The sequence below is a fragment of the Calcarisporiella thermophila genome (genome assembly GCF_041956535.1).
Source record: "Calcarisporiella thermophila strain CBS 279.70 unplaced genomic scaffold VTP21scaffold_24, whole genome shotgun sequence".
Classification (NCBI taxonomy): domain Eukaryota; kingdom Fungi; phylum Calcarisporiellomycota; class Calcarisporiellomycetes; order Calcarisporiellales; family Calcarisporiellaceae; genus Calcarisporiella; species Calcarisporiella thermophila.
In genome coordinates, this window is record NW_027192214.1 from 1 (window position 1) to 21,542 (window position 21,542).

General features: G+C 39.8%; 6 protein-coding genes across 6 annotated transcripts; all 6 read right to left on the reverse strand.

Annotated features, from left to right (window-relative positions):
• Positions 1-269: 269 nt before the first annotated feature.
• On the reverse strand, positions 270-4,749 carry VTP21DRAFT_5801 (uncharacterized protein; the record flags this gene model as incomplete). The annotated part of the gene is made up of 4 exons (XM_069396363.1): positions 270-1,113; positions 1,184-1,997; positions 2,075-3,316; positions 4,734-4,749. The coding sequence occupies 4 exons, from the start codon at positions 4,747-4,749 to the stop codon at positions 270-272; spliced, it is 2,916 nt and encodes a 971-aa protein (XP_069247457.1).
• A 3,035-nt stretch (positions 4,750-7,784) lies between these two features.
• On the reverse strand, positions 7,785-9,164 carry VTP21DRAFT_5802 (uncharacterized protein; the record flags this gene model as incomplete). The annotated part of the gene is made up of 1 exon (XM_069396364.1): positions 7,785-9,164. One exon carries the CDS (start codon positions 9,162-9,164, stop codon positions 7,785-7,787), a length of 1,380 nt encoding a protein of 459 aa, XP_069247458.1.
• A 3,076-nt stretch (positions 9,165-12,240) lies between these two features.
• Positions 12,241-13,461, reverse strand: VTP21DRAFT_5803 (uncharacterized protein; the record flags this gene model as incomplete). Its single annotated transcript, XM_069396365.1, has 1 exon — positions 12,241-13,461. The coding sequence occupies one exon, from the start codon at positions 13,459-13,461 to the stop codon at positions 12,241-12,243; it is 1,221 nt and encodes a 406-aa protein (XP_069247459.1).
• A 1,792-nt stretch (positions 13,462-15,253) lies between these two features.
• On the reverse strand, positions 15,254-17,825 carry VTP21DRAFT_5804 (uncharacterized protein; the record flags this gene model as incomplete). Its single annotated transcript, XM_069396366.1, has 4 exons — positions 15,254-15,341; positions 15,462-16,375; positions 16,445-17,344; positions 17,433-17,825. The coding sequence occupies 4 exons, from the start codon at positions 17,823-17,825 to the stop codon at positions 15,254-15,256; spliced, it is 2,295 nt and encodes a 764-aa protein (XP_069247460.1).
• Positions 17,826-19,032: 1,207 nt separating this feature from the next.
• VTP21DRAFT_5805 (uncharacterized protein) lies at positions 19,033-19,591 on the reverse strand (the record flags this gene model as incomplete). Its single annotated transcript, XM_069396367.1, has 2 exons — positions 19,033-19,192; positions 19,275-19,591. 2 exons carry the CDS (start codon positions 19,589-19,591, stop codon positions 19,033-19,035), a joined length of 477 nt encoding a protein of 158 aa, XP_069247461.1.
• Positions 19,592-19,618: 27 nt separating this feature from the next.
• VTP21DRAFT_5806 (uncharacterized protein) lies at positions 19,619-19,891 on the reverse strand (the record flags this gene model as incomplete). Its single annotated transcript, XM_069396368.1, has 1 exon — positions 19,619-19,891. One exon carries the CDS (start codon positions 19,889-19,891, stop codon positions 19,619-19,621), a length of 273 nt encoding a protein of 90 aa, XP_069247462.1.
• Between the last annotated feature and the right edge of the window lie 1,651 nt (positions 19,892-21,542).

Here is a 21,542-nt window from a genome sequence, read left to right on the forward strand (position 1 = left end):
ATCTATAAGTTTTCTAATCATTTTCTCTATTGGAATTTTTTGGAGGGAAGGGTGTACATCTGGTATTCGAATACAAAAAAAAAAGAAAAACGCAAAGCGTGATTGCCACTAAGATAAGTCCAAGAAGTGAAAAATTACTAATCAACTACAAAAATTATGAAATGAATCAAAGAAACATAAATACTGTATAAGCTATAAGAGGATCAAAAGTGAGTATCCGAAAAATGCATAAGCTGAAATTGGGTATAATGTACATTGCAGCTAGACTATCATTGCTCCATTTTTCTCCTCACCCCATTCCATCGTATATTTCTTCTTGACCAGTGTTCGTCGCCGGTGATAAAGTCTTCCCGAACAATTTTGGCACGCTCTTTGAGCCAGCCCCCATCTTCCCACCGCAGTATTATGCCCTCAAGTCGCACGTCTTTAGCCACTGCACCATCCGACATATTGTCCTCAATAAACTCGGATTTTCTGCGGGCAACGATCCCCTTGAGCTCCTCCGCCCTGGGCATCGGGCCCTCGTAAATGACCGGCACCAGCATAATTCCACTGTCCCTGAGCGCCGCCTCTAGGCGAACATGGGAAACAAATCTCCGAGAATGGCGATCATACAGATCGAAGGCGAGAAATCTGTCTGGAAGATTGTCATACATAATACTGTGTGTAGCAGAAAGCCACTCTCCAAAGAGAATGTATCGATCCGGAAAGAGGACTTCCTCAGTATCGCTGTCAACATATTCACTGTATCTCCAATGGGATGCCTCATCATCAGCAGGAGGTAGAGTTTTGCCAGCAAGAATGCTTAGAAGCGTAGGCCCATTACAATCCAGCCAGATGGATAGATGCTTGAACTGTGGATGGCTGGATGCAACAATCTCATGATTACGATTCTGCACTCGAATCCCGTACATAGAACTTGTCCAGGCAAAGTGGGACAAGCTACCATGTAGTAAATCCATCGAAAAGCCCAAGTTGGCACCATCCACCTTTTCCTGAATAATAACTGTAGAACTCCCAGACTCTCGGGTCATCACTTTTGCCGCCACATCGGTCGCCGACCAGATAAGATCGTCTCGCGTTGCTGAGCCAAGATTTAGAAAATGAGAAGTCCTAGTTAATGTGTATATAGGCATAAAAATTGAGAATTGGCTATACTATATTATATTCTTCGAAAACATACCTTGGAAATTTGAAAAATTCCATAGATCCTCCGTGACCGCATCTTGTAATTTTGCGAACTATATCTAGTGCTTGGGAGAAAGAACGGATGGTGACGATGGCTCTAAAACCTTCAGCAAGTGAGGGTGCCTCGAGCTGTTTGGAGAAAGATCGCACTACAGTAGCAGCTCGAGTGGGTGGCAAAGTGGGGTGATTTCGCCGTGTGGATACTCGTCGTTCACAAAGCCCTGGCGAGTAGTCAAAATAGATGCAAAGCGCGAGTTTGGGGTTGAATGCCAGAGAAAGAAAGTGACGACGATCCTCAGCGGTCACATTGCACCGGTCAATAATAATAACTTTTTTGTGCAATGTGCGTTGCGATGAGGGGCTGCTTGCGTGTCCTAGGGCGGCTTCAACCGTACACCTGGATCCACCACATTCATCTTGCGAAATGCGGATCCATTTGGTGGGATCGCGAGTAACGAGCATATTTGCAACCCAACTCTTACCACTGCCAGGGAGCCCCACGAGCATAACGAGTTCTGGGTCATTAACGAATTCCCACACACCTTGCTGTGCATAGTGCCCACCTTTGGGCTCCTCGATGATATTGCTTTCCTTAGAGCATTCGTTGTAGCATTTCCATTTTCGCTTGACAAAATACTCGACGAAACGCTCTTGCTCCTCTGTTTCGAGACTTCCTGGTCGCATCTGGCGAATTAATGAAATAGCAGTGTTGGCATCCATTTCCGGTTTAATTGGCTCCTGCGAGGGGGGAGGCAGAGGCTGGAGACCAAAGAGAGCTATGAAAATTGCCAGTACTGTGCCCGCTCGACCTAGATAACCAAAAATGAAAATTGAGTGAGATGGGGCAAAGCAATACTCTTTATCAATTGAGTCACAAAAAATCTACCTTTTCCGCCTCCACAATGTACCAACGTGGCACCTTGCTCCACCCTGGCAAGCGCTATAATATCATTCATCTGTTCTTCACTTGGTGCCTTGTAATTTTTCACGGGAAAGAATACATTTTTGATTCCCAGCGACGTATGGAACCATTCACGCGAAAGAGGCTGTTCCTCGGTAAGTGTGATAATGGTAGTGATTCCTAATTGCGCAAGACGTGTAACATCTTCGCTCGAACGAGGTGTAGACATGCCAGCTAAGCGGAAAGGTATAATCCACCGAAAGAAGCGTGGAAGAACATAGCGGTCCGGCATAATGAGCCTTTCGCGACTAGAGAATACTAGATCAAAACCTTGGCCAGAAGATGCTGCTGTAATACGTTTTGTGAGTGATGGGAGCCAGGGCTGTAGTAACAGGTGTGCAAAATCATTTCCGAACAAAGCATCGAGCGCGTGCGCATAAATAGACAACTTTTCAATATCCTTTCGCTCCATTTCGGTCATAAGAATGCCCCACTCGGTCTTTCTGCTACATTGCAGCAACCGGCTCATTGCTTTTTTAGCGACATTCTCTCTAGAATTAGCCATATTGGATGCTTTATTAGCAGCGCAAACTTCCATTGTATTCTCGACAAGCTTAAGAACGCGATACCAAGCAAGCATAGCAATTTTCGGCTTGGCATCGCGATCTGCCCATTCACCTAGACGAGCCCACCCACGCGGACTCGCGATATTTTGTCGAATAAGCGAGAGCGCAGCATTTAATGAAAAATCGCGAAGTGTAGATGAATAATTGTCGGTGAGTCGGAATTGGTGATGGTACAGGAAGAGGCAGTCCAATGCAAGTTCATCTGAAATTTCAAAAGGATCTCCATTTTTTCGTACCACCGAGTTTATCCCTTTTTTCATCTCGTGGTCATTGGCGACGGTAAGCGTAATGTGGAATTCTTTAGGTGGAAGGCCCAGTTTGTAACGCAACCAGTTTCCATCAGCCCAGGCAACCACCACAAAAAATGCGCGCTTTTCATTTCCACCTAGGCCAAGAGGAACAATCCTTGGACTACTATCGAGTGAAGACTGTGGCGCACAAGGAGATTGAAACGTGTTAAGGAGTTGATTAATGGATGCGAAGGTCAATGAGCTTAATTCGTCCTTAGTTAAAAATGTAAGATGCCACTCGTTCGATTTTGTAGGTATGCCAGTGGGTACTAAGTGTAGATGCTCATGAGCGATCTTGTCGATGAGATGGCCTGTGAGAGCAATACAACCACGGAACCTGTGCAGTTTTGCCTCGGATTTCAACGTAGAATCCAGTTTTGAAGATCAAATATAAATTACTATTAGAATTCGAGAAAATTATTTGATTATGTCAAAAAGGATAGAGAAATAATAAGTTAATGGCAAGAATAAGTTTATATAAGGGTTTGTGGAGGCTGTGCGATAAACTGTCCTCTATCCAGCTCTTAATAATTTTTTTCCTTTTAAGTCCGTTTAGGTCAGAATGACTTTAATGGACCTAAAATGGATTTTTGCACCCCGTTTTGCGAGTCAATTCCTTATTCGTGATATGAATTGGCCGAGAGCTTCAAAAATGGCGGCAAAAATAATATCTGAAATATAAAAAAAAATACCCTAATAGGTATTACTCGGTAGGATAAATAGGCATATGATAAGGTTATGAAATCTAGTTGGTCAGTGCAAGCTTTGTAAACTATCATCATTCGAAGGATGCCTCCAGGTTATGCTGGATTTATATTCAAGGACTCTTTGTATGTGCATGCTGTTTATAGAAAAAACCCATCACCTACAAGCTGTCCAAAATAACTTATCCAGCTGTTCCTTTCTACAATCACAGAGTGTGCAAAAAGGGTGATGTTACAGTTATTGCAGAACAATAATTTTATTTTTTGAGGTTTCTCTGCCCCGCTCGATTCTGCGAACTTTATCACTTTCACGGCTTCATTATTAACAATCTGTATTAGTAGAAATAAATCGATCTCTCTTTTCCCCCGCTCGGTATCCAGTATCTCCAGAGAACATAATGCTTGCGGTTTTGAAAGTTAAACATTAAATGTTCACACCGGATATCCCATCACTCAGATGGTGGTTATCCGGTAAAGTAAGTAGCATGTTCTAATTCAAGGTGACAATATATGAAATATTCATTCAATCGAGATCCATCAAGTATTTCAGAGGCCTTTGTTATTTCATCTTCGTCAAAAAGGTTTGGATTCTTTAAGTAAAATGAGGGTAATCACATACAGTATGGAATCAAAAATTAAAGACATTAAAAGAATTAATATTTTTCTTGAAAAAAGGTGAAAATAAAGTGGAGCAAAAGATTGCAAAGTAGGTATTTCCCAAGGAGCTGATTTAATTACCCAAGAATTTTGAAAAAAAAAGTACATATAACCGGAGTGGAAAGTGAATCAACAGCATGAGAAATTCCATACTTTAATGTAATTATATTTGTGTCGCTTAAATTTTTCTCTATTCTCTTAGGAGATATTTGTAATTTAAATAGTAAAGCTTAGTGGAGATTTTGTCCTCATCGGTAAAGTCTTTTATTGAACTCTTGAATTTCTAGTTGAGTCTGAGTGGCAGCCCTGTCGACATCATAGAGTAGATACTGAAAGACGAGCTGTTCCCACTCTTGCTGATGTATACCTCGTAGCTCGCGCATGATGTTGAAATACATTTCAAACCGCTGCCTCCACTTTTATTCCATTCCCACTTCCCAAATATTATTCTGCAATATTCCCTCGAGCTGTGCGCGTGAAATAAGGGTATATTCATAGTGATGCATTAACCTGTTCCAGTCTTGATTGAAGATGTCCTTGCGTCCACAATCCCGATAGTTGCCTAGGAGACTTTACGTATCAGTCTCGGAAAATTGAAATTGCGCACCTAGTTATACGAATATACTGTACGTGTGATACCTATTACCCATATGCAGCTCGGGTGAATGCTACGAGAATGAAAATGAGAAGCGACAGCGGTAAAAAGTGGAGACAGCGATTTGAGATGTATTTCAACGCAAGGCGGGAACTCCGGGTACCCACTAGCTAGAGAAGGATCAGGTTATACAAAACTAGGAACATAGAATGCGCTGCCACTCAATGATTCCACCATAAATTCAAGAGTTCGGCAAGATAGATCTTGGAAAATTCATAAAATTGGAGCCCTTTTCCCGGTGCAATAACGCGTAGATTGTGAAGCGCGTTAACAAGCGCCATTCTGCCTTACGATTCAGAGTAGAGAGCCCAAGTCTGACGAGATCCTGCGGATATACTGGATCGTAGTTTGTATCTACACTTAGTCGGCATCCCGTCGAGTTGTTTTGAGCTCTAGAAAGGCATTTCTTCGATCAAAAAAGGCCACTCAATCCCTTGTGCCCACAAAAGAGTGTAAACACACGCTTCTATATTTTCCCATTCAGTATGCTCAAAAGCATTTCTACTGAGGTCAAGTAGCAACTACTTATGCCTAGTATATTGCGCAATAAGAGGAAGTTAGAATTAGTACAGTATGTAAGTTGGAAATAAGCGCTTTCATCATACAGTAGCCAAAAGAGAGCGTTGAGTAAATTTTGAGGAGGATAATCAATTGCACCTCGATTCAATGCTTTATTTATATTTATGCTACCTTTGTTAGTTTTAGATAGTTCTTATATTTGTGACTACTTGCTGACATCACTATTCTTTGGGTATATATTTGGATATTTGGCATTTTGGTATAAGAAGCGGAGTTATTACCTTTCTCGCCTATCTCAAACTATCCTAGTAACAATTGATATTTACATCAATAAGCCACCCTCGAATAGTGCTTGGATCCTAAAGTTCTGTCCCCGAAGAACGATCTAATTTAAATAGGTTAATTGCTAAAGATAAAAAGCTCTCTATTTCTTGATCAAGATCTCATTTAATACAAATTTAATACGAATCTTTTGGATGCGATCTAGTTGGTCATACCTTTCAATTGGGCTGGGAGTTTTGAAGTGTTTCCATACGAATTAATCTGGCAAACAAATAATCAGTTTTCTCATATATTCAGCAGAAAGTTTAGGCATGTTCGTCGATAGAGCCGAAAATATTGATGTCGATCCCATCCCTGTATTTAATTATTTCCAGCGAAGTTCTTTAGAGGTGTTGAAATACATCTCAAACACTTTCTTCATGACAAACCAGAGGGATGGCCAACCTTTGATCCCCCAATTTTAACTTGTTCAGAAAACATAAAGTATGGGTTGCATACGTACAGCTTGATCTCGTCAATAGTAAAATTAACTCCCTCCAACTCTTGATATAACAAATTGCTTATTTAGACAACTGGATTTGGAAAAAGCGATCACAAATCCTTCTTGATTTCTCGAATGATTTGTCTTGCCATCTATCGCACAGACTTATCCAATCCATAACCGTGTCGAACCAGTTTGATAATCTCAAACCCGGTCAGAACTACCGGCTTAAAAACAAAGGTGCTGATATTTACATCGGGTACCCTAAAGGAATTAATCCATGGGAAATTCCCCAAAATCAACCCATCCCAGTTGTTGCTCGCGAGCGTGAAGGTGTTCTATACCTACGAGTCCCAACACGGTTTCATTCGTTATGTTGAAAGCGGACGCGTTTTGGCTGCGCCCAACCTTACTGACTTCACTCAACAAGTACTCGTACAAGCCGACCCTAATAGCCAACACCAAAAATGGTATTCTGACGGTGATTTCATGCTGCTGAGGAGCCACCCCAACAAGGCTGTCGACTTGAAAGGGAAAACACCACTCCCGGAAATCCTATCATTATATACACCAAGTGGGATCCCAATAATTCGCAATCTAAGGCTCAGCGCTGGGAGGTTAAGCCTACTAGTTTTTAAGCTATCACTTGGATACTGAACCCTTGGAATGCGAATGAGATGAGTCGAAATAAATCCTTATGAGCCGACCATTATATCGAGAATTTGTGTATATGATCATGAATTTTTAACCTTAGCAAGTGATCAATTGAATTAAGTCCACGCTATTCGAGGTTAAAAATAAAGAATAGTTTGTTCAGTGATTTAAAACTTAAAAATATACACTGTACATGGATATGTACAATTACACAGCTAGTAAAACTCAGGCCTATAGTATGACCGAGCTTACTTCTTAAGCTTAACGTCCCTCTCACTTTGTATTTATTTGTCAGATTAGTGTTGCAATTCTCCATTAAACTGATATTTTCAAAATATTTTTGAAAAAGCACTTGTAGTGAGACGAACAATAATAGTCGTACCTCTCTAAATGAGACTATGAGGCTATAGACTGCAGCCTTTGTCAGCAATCCACGCTTCATGATGAAGCTGATTTATTGGGTAAAATGAGCTGGTTCTAAGAAAAAACAAACAATCCACAAACAAATAATAAAAAAATACAGTACAACACAATACTGTATGATAGATAGTAACTTTCCCTTTAATTTCTATAGAAATTTGGTATGAAAAGGGTTAATTTACTGAAAGAAAGTGATATTTTTCAGGATCAAAGAAAAACTATCAAATACAAAAAATACGATCTATCTAGAAAATACAATTTGCAACGCTAGTTGACAGCATAGTAAGAAAGAAGGAACGAGATCAAGGCTGAAAGTTGACAGAGGCTAATGCTGATACTACTTTGCAGAGTAGTTGTAGTAGCGTTCGCTTCACAACTATAGTATTAGGTATCCTCTTAGGCACTACCTAGATATCGGTCATCTTAATTTGGCGGATTTTTTCACCTCGTGTCTTCACATACAATAGAAGTCCAATGCCAATATAATTCAGTAGGCAGAGTATTAACGAAAAATAGCCCTCGTTAATACTGCTCACAATGGGATCGCTTATGACTGACAGAATGGCTGCCATTACCATTCGCAACATATTAGATGCTGATGTGATGCTGCTACCTTTACCCTTAGCAATGTCGACTAGATAAGTGGAGGCGGTAGAGAAGACTTGGGCCAAGCCAAAGTTAGCTATAGTGAACGCAACTATGGGAACAGCTAGATGCATCTGAGCATAGACGCTCCAGCCAAACAAAAGAGTGCCAAATGGTGCAATTACAGCACCTCCGATCCAGGTATGCCACCAAATTCGATCTTCAGGTTGTGGCTTAGCAGATCGCTGATGTGCAAAATCCGCCAACCTCCCGCTGACCGTAGAGCCAATTGTACTGCCTAGACCTGCTCCGAGGTAACAGAGACCGGTCTGCAGTGAGTTCAAGTGATATGCTCTCTCAAAGAGGGTTGGTATTACAGTTTCCATGGCAAAGAGGGTGCCAAAGGTAATGCCGATTTCCAGGGACATGGCCATCACTATAGAGTACCGAAGAGATGAGAGAGCTGCGAGCGGGTTGAACCGGCCAACCTCCTTGGACCGAGGCGATTCCCATGGAAATATAATCAGAACTCCCAGGAAACACACGCCTCCCATCGCGGCAGAGAAGTAGAACGTAGACCTCCACCCAAATGCCTGGGTCAGTGCCCCGCCCACAATTGGGCCAAACACGGGACCCAAGAAAGCGCCTAAAAAGAAAAACCCAAAGGCCGTTCCACGTTCATGTGGTTCCCACAGTTCTTCAATGGTGCCAGCTCCTAATGTCATCGGCGCACTTGCTCCAACGGACTGTATGCATCGCAGCACAACTAGAAGAGCAATGTGGTGAACCAACCCTGCACCTATTGACACAATAATGTAGATAGCAATCGAGACGAGAAAAAATATCTTTCGAATCCGTAAGTAATCCGAGGCACTAGACCAAAATATTGGTGCGATGCCCATGAAGAGTATAAATAAGGATACTGTGGTGTTGGTGAGAGCATTGGATACGCGAAATTCTTCGGAAACTGTCGGGAGAGCAGGAAGGTACACAGTGGAAGAAAGGCCAGGCAGTATACTCGCCAAAGAAATGATGAAAAGAATGCAATAACGACGGAAATTGCTCATATTAGGTTGCACAGCTTCGACGTCGGAAATATTATCAATTGAGGGCTGAGGGGCTTGAGGATCCGTGGGTGTTAGATTATTCTCACGAGTATGCACATTGTAAGAGGGATCATTTTGATCTTGTATAGATACCATAGCTACTTAGAATTAATGCAGTAAAAATCACAAGCAGTATTAAAGATGCAGATTATATATATATGGCATTTCTTATATTTGTAATTCTTGGCAAATCAAGACATTTTGGGTCGTAACCCAAAACCGCTTGAACACCTTGAAAATGATTGGAACCGTCAGACACAATTTTAAAATGAGATTTCTCCAGATTAGTGTACAATCATAATCATCAAGGGTCTGGATGGATATTGGCCAAGATTTGGAATGGTCGAACAAATGAAAAATGAATGGACCTCTATTGCAGTTCTAAATGGCGCCCGGGTTCATTTGAATGAGGTTGAGGCAAGTGGATTGCATCAATTGTGACCTTGTAGTTTGAGACCAAGATAGCACTGTGCTCTCTCGTTGTGCTCTATTTTACTTAACATAAACCTTAAATGAAAAAAAAAATTATAAACCATAATTTTAATCCCTCTTTAGCTTTGGTCAGTTGAAATCTAGTACAAAGATAGCGTCTATACATTGACACAGTTACTCACTTGCTCTTAAAATTTGAAACTTCTCTCGATATTTCCACTCCTTAATCCAATGCAAATAGTGCTAACGTACCTTTTTATGTAAATTATCACCATTAATTACTAAATCGTTTACGCTATATTCGGTGAGCAGCAATCAGCTAACAATTACGGGTGTCATATACCCCTTATTTCATCTTTCCTTCCGGTGGTAATATTATAGAAAAAGCCTGTTGCTGATTCATAACTATCACTACTGATATTTCGGTGTGCAAACTTATTCATATCATAGTTTAACTGCTCGCTTTAAAGCTTTCGATTTGATCATGCGTAGGTGTAAATGGTAATATTCCATATTAGTCAATGACACTGACATATAGAGCCTAATGGGTTAGTCCCTCTGTTTCGGTGAGTTTTAAAAATCAGAAAGGTTGTTGTCATTATGGATTCTCCTAAAACCTAATAAAATTTTACGCCTCACTAACCTCAAGTTGGATTGCCGAGAATTTTCTATGCATTGTCGAAAAAATCCCATGTCCTGGCGTAAAAGCTTACAAATGGTACGCGGATTTTGATCAAATGACAAGTAAATAAAAGGCGTAATAATATAGATTACAGTACTAGTCGTTTGTTCTGGGCCAGATAATTTAAATTAGAATAATACCATTACTAATATAGTTGACACGCTGTCAAAGTGAGACGTTACTGCCTTTGATCAAGCTAGTCTTCATTGTAGCATTGTAGCATTATAGAATGTTAGTTTGATCCGCGTTTTGTTCGGATAATTCACAATAATATAAGGGCACAGAACACTCGATAAATCTCCTTTGTGTAAATTGTACATCATCTCACTCTTTGCATTGGCTCAGCTTGCCTATACTACTATTATATCATCTACACTCAAGGATACCACAAATCTTTCGTTTTGGCCGGACGAGATTTATAAGCCAGAAGATATGCTACTCATATCAAGTTGCTCACTCTTGCCAAATTCAGAACATCAACCGATGAAAATTAGAGCTTCCAGGCGTGCTTATCAATAAAAACGCCTATTATTCCGGTATTCAAAACACTACATGCGTGCATGCGCCATAGGTAACCGTCGGACCTTTCTACCATGATGAAGAGATTATCCGATCCAATATTACCGAAGGCTAGAATGGTATCCCTTTGACACTCGATATAAGCCCCATTTATATCAATACATGCGAGCCCATTCGAGGTGCTTTCATCAATATCAGGCATTCTAATGTAACTGGTTTCTACTCGGCTTTTAATAATGCTTCACTTAAGAAGCTTAACAATTCCAATGACCAAAATGGATCACAATTTTTTGAGGAGTGTTCAACCCACTGATTCGGAGGGAATTACTACATTCAAAACAATTATTCCTGGTTGGTATCGTGGTCGAGTAGTCCATATTTATTGCATGGTTCACATCAACGGAATGATCCTATACAATGGTGCCCTTAATAATGGTACTGTCGCTAATATCGGAGTATATTACTTCCCAGAAAATTTTTAGAAACAAGTCAAGAGTCTTGAGCTGTACAATACAACCTAAATAGAGCGGGTGCTCAATGACCAGTATTTTCCACCAGGACTTCTGAAAGAATTTAGTCCTTACTTGGATCTTACGCTGGTTGAAAAAAGATATCACTGATGGGGCTGTTGCATTTGTTAATGTTGGGTTATCTCATTTTATTGATTTTTGCCCTTTTAAATAAAGAAAAAATAAATAAAATTTTCTAGAAAGTAAGTCGCAATATTTAAATTTAGGTCCTTGGACTGAGACATTCGAATAACCATTAGTTGTATCCTACTGTAAAAAGTTGGTTCAGTGAATAATTTCATTATTTACATAAATTGCCGACTTTATATTCGGAAAAGAAATCCAAAAATTTTTGACCAAGAATAAAGTTTTGGTTATCTCCTTCGCTTAACTTACCAATAAGACTATAATACACTCAACTAAGAAATTGAGCCCACGATGGTATATATTTTACTTTTAATTCTCATAACTTCCTCTACTCTAAAATACCAATTGCAATACACAGTGAATATAGCTCTGCCATTGTAGTAAAAATATTACTACATGGGCTCTAATATTATTCCTTTATATATGGGTTATGAATCTGAATTATACACCCTTCATTCTCACAAATTTTGCGCCAAATCGCTGCTAAAGTTTGTTACTCATTATCACGATAAATAAACAATTTTAGCTAAATTATTAGTTATTATAAACTGCCTACATTTTTGTCTTCTCAATATTATCTTGCTTGGCATACTCCAATGAAGTAAATCACGTGAACAGTCAAGTCAAGGATAATCTCATTATGTGAGTTTTTGCAGCAAAGAGATCTCGAGCCAACTTGGGATAAACTACCGTACCGTTAAATAAATATTGTAGTATTAAACGCTTCAAATATGAATACAAGCACTAAAACAATGACTCATTATATTTTGCTAGCTTAATAGTACAAAATCTGTAGGGTAGGAATTTTTTTGAGGCAGTACAAAATCCCTAACTGCATACCGTGAACATTTGTCATTATTGGATAGGAAAGATTAAGACTGTATCAACAGTGATATTTTTCCAAGAGGTTCACTATCTCTTTTTTGCACTGGACAAGCATGTCTTGCGTGCTTTTGCTTGTTGGATCATCTAAATCACGTAAATACCAGGGTGCAATTGCATCTTTCATTTCCAAAATGTCCCGCAGTATATCATAATTTGGTATCGTTCGTGGAGTTGCAACCCCACCTTCTTCGAGTGCAGAGTAAAAACACTCTGATAATTCGACCAGCTCCACCGAGGTTAAATTAGAGGAATGTTCAGAAGAGAGAAAATCATATGATGAAAGGTATTCGTCCTGAGCAGGAAAGGATCCACACCATTCCCAATCAAGAATTGATGTGATATTTAAGGTGGAATCCGATATTGGTTTTAGAATTACTTCAGAAACTTGCACTTTGTGAAGGATATCTGAGGTGTTATGGTGGGTATAGTTGACGAGAATATTGGATAAATTCAAGTCGCCATGAGTAAACACGTAATCATTGACAACTAATTCGAGCTCAGGCTTATTAAGAGTTAGAGCAATGAAGCTTTTTATACGTGGTAGTAATTCACGCAGGGAAACGTATATAGCATCCGATTGCATTATTTCTATCTCCTGATTAAGCAATTCTCGCATATACTCTTTATATGAGATCCAGGGACCGAGTAGATCAAGCGTTTTTCCTACACGAACCATATCTAGTGAGTCTCTTCCCCCTTCGAATCCAAAATTACCAATTTGTTCTAACAGACGTCGCTGTTTCAATTCTATACTGATTTTGGTTTTCATTTCAACGATGATTCCCGCCAACTGCTTTATACATTCTTTCGCTTGGGTTAATGTCAGATATTCCCATATATCGCCTAGTGGAATGCCATCCATCTTCTCCATAACAATATATTCGACACCATACTCGCTTTTATCGCTCGACCATACGACAACTCTTGGGACAGGAATTGACGAGAATGCGGTCACTAATTGCAAGGAAGCGATCTCGTTTTTTGTCTTGACGCCATTCCAGTACCGACCACTAATCTTCAAAACATATTCCATACTGTCGGTAGTGATAACAAAATAGAGCCGGTTGTTGTAACCTCGATTCAAGTCGGTGAACTGTGCAATTTCTTTGCGAATGTACTTAGCAAATAAGTCCTCAGCAGACGCTCGACTCATATGAATGCCCCATTTGGGTCCTTGACGACCCAAATGATCTGCTTTGTCTTCCGCGAATGTGGACATTTTTTTATACTGCAATTAGTTTCACAGTTAGTTACCAAGAATTAGGACCTTTTTATTGAAAATAAGGAGAAAGGAGCTGAGCCACAATCTTTTTCAATTTCAAGTTTTATAGAAATTCTGCTGCAAATATTAGAATATCAAAGTATTCTTTGCAATAGGCGATTTTCCATTCATATGATAATCGTGTCCTCTTGCTTGCTGCCTCGTGGAGAATAATATCATCTGGAATCCTGATATGTTGGTCCTCTCACCCGGTTCCTGGGACATTCTTGTTGAAGTTGAGACTTTGCTCATAATGCTAAGAAAATTGAACCCTCATGAGAACAATCTTGAACTGATGCATTTGGATTTTCCATAGAAATTTAAAAAATTACTCGAATTGTAATGAACTAAAACGTGAAAGAAGATATTCATAGGATCCATTGCAGTTAGAACCTGTGACTCAGTGCTAGTTTTGTCTTCTTCTTAATTTTCACTATCCCTCCTGAACGTTCGAGGTTTGAGCAAACTTGTGTAGATCTGGGATGATTGCTGCCTGGGGGTCGCAATTTAATTGGTTTTTCCCAAGTGGTAGATTTTTTTCTACCTCGTATTTCGATGTTTAAATCGGTAAGAGCTTCTCCTCTAGTATTGGTAATGGAAATGGCTAAATCCTATAGCTATGAATAATGTTGCTCATTTTTCTTGGAATCCAATTAAAAGATTTTAGCACAATAAGTTCAATGGAATGCCTTTTGAATATATACCACTGGAAAACACACTACTAGCACAAGATTAATTTCCATAACGATACTCGGAAACTTAGTTAATTGTTTAGAAAACTCACTTTTAGCTAATTTTACAGTATTAGCTGCTCTAATTTTTCTATATAAATAACAGTTAATATTGAAAATATCCAATCATGGCGCGAGTGTTCAATTGGGTATTTTGGATATAATACACTCTATCAAGCTAAATACCAGCTTATTATTCAAATCTTGTTTATGATGCTCGCGTTAGGATTCATAGGGTAACAGGTGCGAAAAATAACAATATAATTAAAAAAGCTGCATACATTTGAAAAAATTTTTGGCATGCGCAAATCAAATGATGCAACTGGGTGCCATATTGCATCGGATTAAGAAAGTCGAGAAAGCTGATCAATCTGACACTGTTGCAAGTGATGAAAAAAGCGAGAGGGGGGATGAAGGAAGGGTGAAAGGAGAGATAACAGTGGTGAGAAAAAGCAGATTACTATTTTTGTGAATTGTATTTTTTTTTTTTTTGAATTAGTTATTAAACAGTCGGGTATTGCCAAAAATCCGTGACTTATTGTATATTAAACTTACAGAATTAATACATAGTTTTACTTCTTTGCCCGAAGAAAATACTTTTTATAATAGTCCCTTCTTTACATTTTTATTTAAAAAAATCTAGTTCCTTTCATGAGAATATTAATTTCACATTCTTATAATTTTAAGTTTCAAAGAGAAATCATCCTGCTCGATTTCAGCATTATTTTTTCTTGTTGGATTAGGTTGAAAGTGGATTGTAATAAGAGCATCTTATGTGAATTATTCGGTATTACTAAACAGAGTTCCGTTGTAATAATTAAGATAAAACATTTTAGATGAATGATGTGAGCCGACCCTTAATACGAAAGTAGCACAGTATTTGGTTTATATCTGATTTTCGATATGGGGATATCGAAGTTATGTAATAAAGAAAGGTATATACAGGGAGATGAGGAGAAGACTTAAAGTGGGCTCAAACGTGTAATGTCGTATCTACAGCATGTGCGCATTAAATCGACTCAGTGGTAGCGAGACAGCCCAATGAAGTTATCGAGTGCGAGTGTTTGCCACAGTTTAATCTTTCGTTCATGGTTATACCCACCACTCCTCATTACATTAAATCAAATTAAAATTACAAGCTGAACATCGACGGTAGAGGACTTGATGAAGAAATGAGAAAGGCTTTATACAGGAGTAGAATAGAATATACTATATATTCCTAAATACTTTCGGTCGTAATCTTTATACCGCTCACATACCATGTTGTAATCAAGCAAAGGAACGGTTGATATTTCCCTTTTTCTTCTCAATAGACGCAAAAACTCCATTTGGCTTTTAGGGCTCCCGGAGTGTTTTTGAGTAAAATTAGATGCTTCATTTATAAGCGACTTGTTCCCAGTATCCTCTGTTAATTCAGGATGTGTATTGGTCGAAATAATGAGGTTTAGGTTATCATCAGGCTGATCTTTTGCCTGCCTCAGATCCTCAAGAGCATGCTCTATGTGAATCATTAAAATGGTCCTGAAGCTGTATGGTCCTTTCCCCCGCGTTTTCGGGTTTTCTCTTCTCAGTGCGTGGAACTCGATTTCTGCCTCACTTAGCTCACCTAGAAACATTTTCACGCGTGCTCGCTCGAAACGCGTAAAGTAAAAAATGTAATGATCAAGCACTATTTTATAGCCGTTTCGGATTACGGTCTCAAAGCACGTCATCGCAAGCTGAACATATTCATCGCACGGAAATGAGGCCGAGCCATCCTCATAAAAGGCCAGTTTAGAAGCAATGATGCCTTTGAGCATGTAACCAAGACAGTAGTCATCCCAATAATTAGCATATTCTTTTTTATCAGCAGAGTCGATTGAACAAAGGGAACCCTTTCGCTTTGAGATAGTTGAGGTCGGAGATTGTGCACGTGATTTATGCTTCTTGCCCAAACAAGGTTCAATGACGTCTACAGGAACTATATTCTCTGCGAGTTGCTCAAGATTCGCCAGCTCCTCTGCCACGAAAGTAAGGCAATTCTTCAGTTGCGAAACGTTCATGAAATTATAGCAGTTCCATATGTACATGAGCTCAAATATAGGTAAGAACAACCGGTGGTCTTGCGCAAAGAATTTGCGCGCCTTTCTTGCTACAAATTTCTAAGTAGCAGAGATTAGCAATGGCAATTCTCTTAAAGAACCCTTCCATTTCGATGAGAGCCTAATTACCTCTATCGGCAAGCAAATCCTACCGTGGGGATATACTAAGTTGTTTACATCCCTCATTGCTTCAATTGCCTCTTGTAAACTCTCCTCTGTGCCTAAAGTGTAAGAAACGGCGGCTTTGTGGTAGCGATAGGTTGCCTTGGACCACATACTTTCAGTTGCAAGAATATCAATTGTATCTAGTGCCTTTTTCCAGTCCAAAACGATGCAGTAGCAATGGAACAAGTACCAGCACGAGCAATGAAGCACCTGCCTATATTCTTGTCGCGTTTGGATGGTAAATTCAAATATTTGAATGGCCGCGTCAGCGTCATGAGAAAGCATGTGGACTACCCCAAAAATATCAAGAAACATAATGCTGTGCTCATATCGTGTCACTAGCGAATTAGCAATCTTGACGGCGGTGGAGAGATCATAGCTAGGATTAGGAACAAAGCTATTCGACACAACATGAAAAATACAAGTTATGGCATCACTGATGCTAGCGCGTATTCCGTTGCAGCCACGCCCTGCTGCACGCTCGAAATGACTGAGTTTTGTACCCTGTTTCCACCCGCCCGGAGCCATAAGAAGCTCGAGCCCGTATTCGCGATTGGCCTTGAAACCAGCGGTTCGAAGAAGGGAGGCGTATTTTGGATAGAGAATATTCGCGTAGGAGACGCATATCATCATCAATGCAGGGTCGATGGCGATACCCGAATAGAAATCTTTATCGATATTGAAGCGAGAGATATCAATGCCCCTTTCACGCTCTTCCTCGATAGCTACTGTAAATTTTTCTATTGCGCTCGAGATAGCCTGGCACCGCTTAGTGTGCAGCGCAGCCTTAAATAATGACCGATCGCTACCTTTAATAAACCTGATTAAAGATAGAAGATAACTGGCCTCTGCAACTACGAGCTCCTGGTGGAAAGATTGCCAACCGAGTGAGCCAAGATTAAGGTGTATTGTGTTTAGCTTTCAGATATGGAGAGGAACAAACTGGACTTACCGCATGCATTTGGCGCGATGTCATTTTTTTGAACACGCCTATCGATGGTCCGCCCAGTATGATATCGCCAAGAATGGATCTACAAGTTCTTCGAAATTGTATAGCTAATTTAATCGTTTGTTGCAAGGCCCTATATGCTTTGTCGATATCGTCTGGCTTGAAAGTTAATAGGGCACGTAATGCGAGGATGTTGCTATAGCCGTGAGTAGAGTAGAGGGATTTGTTGTGTCTCTTCAACACAAGAGCTTCTGCATCACTCATACGAGTATTGAAAAATAAATCTATAGCTTGTTTTGTTAGATCGATATCCGCTTTTAATTCCTCTTCATCTTGTTGGCTCGTTTGCTGATGGCGGAGAAACAACTTCTGCACAAATGGTATAAGGTCACACATGATGTTATTCCTTAACCGATTTTTGGAGCAAATATACAGTGGTAATGATGATAAGTTGAAGTAGATCGAGGTGATAAAAAAACTCGAATCAATAATGATTGAAGGCGCATATAGCTTATATAACGCGATTCAATTGACAATGTGGCCCATCTCTTGGTCTAGAGCGCTTCGACTAAGAGGACCCGATAATTACAAAGAGTGCTCCAAAAAAGCAAGAGTCTTTCCGTATTAACAGTTGAAAATAATACAAGTTCTCGGCTTCATCACAATATAGATGTAGCAATTAAGCCTGATATGTTTGAATTTTAACCCCCGTCAGAAGAAACCACTGTTATTGGATGATATTGGCGCCCATTCTTATTTAAGCTCAGAGTTTAGACAATGTCATTTCTAGGGTAGTTTGTTTCAGAGACCAAGCCTGGGATCATTTCGACCATCTCACGCAGGCTCGCCTTGTATACGTCTTTGTTCGAAGCCGCTAAACAACGCGTTGCAACTGTATTGATTACACGGAAAAAGAAAGCGCTTATCCCATATCTTGAAAGTTTCAGCCACAAATTCCCTCCTGCACTTAGCATCTTGATGCTGGTGTCCTTGGGAATTGGTCGAAGCATATCCATGTAAATTTGACAAAATGTTCGACGATACGTCCTTTCTCCGCTTTTTCTAGATGCTCTGATCATCTATCATGCCACTTTTGACTGCTTCAACTCAGGTTATCTGATAATGCCTGGTATTTTGGCAGAGATAATTTTTATATTTTTATCATGCCGCCATAAACAAAAGTCAAGTGCGGGAAAACGATCACTGGAATGCTTATTAGTACTTTTGGCGGGGATATAATTAAAATTTAAAACTATACTTGTATCCTAGCGTATTTTAATTATTCTCCGTGTGCATTTTAATGAAGATTCCACTCTAATGAAGATACTATAATATAACTCTTTTGAATCAGATCACATTTGGCTTTAAACCACTGGTAATCTCGCGATTTATCCAGCCGCATTTGCTCGCAAACCACTGCCAAACAGAAATCATCCAGGTGAATCCACATACTATTGAGTTGGTAATTTATTTATTACTTCTCATCCTAAATAAACCTTATTTCTTAAGCTATAATATTATATCACTTTCTCATATTCATCATAAATGCGCTGTCCATTCGCCGAACTGTTACTAACTAGATGATCTTCAAAGGAATGTGAAATCACTTCCATACACGATCGAGAAACTCGGCAATAAGAGGTGCAATCTCAGGGAGGCATTCTTCAAGTGCAAAATGGCAAGTGTCGAATATATGCAGTTGGGCATCGGGCAAATCTTGTAAGTAGACATGGGCACTATTCTCGATAAAAAAAGGATCGTTTCTACCCCAGACAATAAGGGTTGGAGGTCAATGGGCATTTTTGCCATTTTGGGTAGATAGAAACATTCGTCTTATAATTAAACGAAAGCTCGATCTGAATTTCCTTACGGCCAGGTATATCAAGGTAATGCTGGTCATGGATCCATCCAACGGGAGAGATTGATGTAGGATCCTTTTCTCCAGTCTCATATTGGCTACGAGTTTCTTTCACTGTGAAGAGCTCAAGGACTTTATCTCTAGCTCCTATCTTGGCTGGCTCGAGACTGACCAACTTCAAAAACGTGGATGACAAGCCCTCAACATATGCATTGCCATTTTGAACGACCAACCCAGCAATCCGTTCAGGATGGCGGGTAGCCAAGCGGAATCCAACCGGCGCACCATAGTCAAACACATACATCACAAATCGATTCTGCTCCAGGGCTTGTCAAAAACCCTCGGTAATATCGGCAAGTTTGTCGAAGCAATAAGAAAAGTGGGTCGGGTCAGGTGCGTCAGTATTCCCGAAACCTGAAAAATCCGGTGCGATCAAACGATAACGGGTACCAAGTGCCTCCATAAGACGCCGGCACTGGTATGAAGATGATGGGAATCCATGTAGTAATAACATCGTAGCTGCATCTGTGAGACCAGCCTCTCTGTAAAACACTTGAATACCATCAATTTTGATGAATCGATGAGCTATCCTAGCATGGTTCATATACACCTGCAAATAGTTATTATCAAGAGGATTTCTAAAATCCTAAGTTCAAATTGTGAACTGAATGCTAAAGAGCAGATAAGCTCGGACTTACAGAGCGTGCCATACTTTATACATTTCAACAATGTAGGTGACCGAGACTGCACTACGTGTGATGGTGGCTTGCAATATGCTCAATTAACCGGCAAGTCGGTAATGTGCCGTACCTGGGTCAAGTTGAATTTGCCATTATTAAATCCTGTCAATGGTGAACTTCATTGTCCCTGCCCTAGCTCAGAATCCCGGGGATGCGAGCAGAAACAGAGGCTTAGGAGGGTGAGACTTGCTTAAAAAGGTGGTGCACAGTGGAGATGCTATTCAATTCGCGTGTAGATGCAGAGTATTAAAACACGCTGTATTATGTGAGAAACGATTGGTTAGCATTATCGGCAAGTATTGAGAAGTTTTGCCATGCTACAGTCGAGTAAACCATGGTTTTTTTTTGTTATCCCCCCGGTCACCAGACTAATATTCCTTTCAGCTCGTTGGCACATGTTCCCTAGAATCCGAGAGCATTCTATCAACGATCAAGATAAGCTTGGCCAAACCGCCTTTTAAGAACTGTATACTATATGGAAATACTCTTTGATTGAATCCCGAAAAATACGTGAAGTAAATTGGTCGAAGCACGAAAGAGATCTTTCTGGAGCCAGCGTACTCGCTGGAGACAAGAAGCCACAAAGCTAAAGAAAGAGCATGCATTTCCAGTCCCTTGGACGAAGAATATTTGTAATGATCCAACTTAGTAATATCAATCACGATAATCTTGTTGTGGTTTCTCAACAATAGCCTAGCATCAAAATAATAAGAGTCGATTCGCAATACTATTGAATTACCTCTCCTTTGACTCCGAATAATCTACCTTGAGAAAGGTAAGCAATCAATCGAGGTTCAAAACAACATCAACGATCCCCTCTATCTGAGCTTTCGCGTACATGCAAACTCAATTAAAGCCACACCCGCTTCATTTTGATACTAAAATTGTTTGTTCCAGGAAAAAACAATGCGAACACATCCACAATTCAACCTGTTTGAACCGTGCGAAGTTTGACAACGTGTGCTTATTTGAAAACCAATCCGAGATCAATAAAGTGAACACTTTGACAATTATTAGTCGATTAGAAGGTGTTGAAAGCCAGTCATAAAGTGAAATAAAAGGAGATTCTGGAGAATAGGAAAACAAAGTGGTTCCCTCTATGCTTTGCCAATCCTCTCAAATCCCCTTGTAAAAGGACATTTATACGTCAAACTCTAGCACATGCAAGTTCAAATTCACAAATTAGACCATATCATTGCTTAAAATTTGCCTTCAAGAATATACTGATTTTTTTAATTCTTTCATTCAAATTTTAAATGTCGGAGGTGCATCACATAGATCTGAACATCCACTGTGTCTCTCACAATCTGTCTCTGTCCCCACATTATTCGAATGGACTAGCATCATGCGAGTGATCACAAGCTCTTGAAACGACCAGCGATATTTCTATAGATTTATGTGATGCAAGCTGCAGCCCAAGAGGCATCGTGATGCTCAACCCGTCTCTGAAACAGTACATTTCTTCTAATTTTATTGCTATTCATCTAGCTTGCCAGGAAGAATTGATGGAAGCTT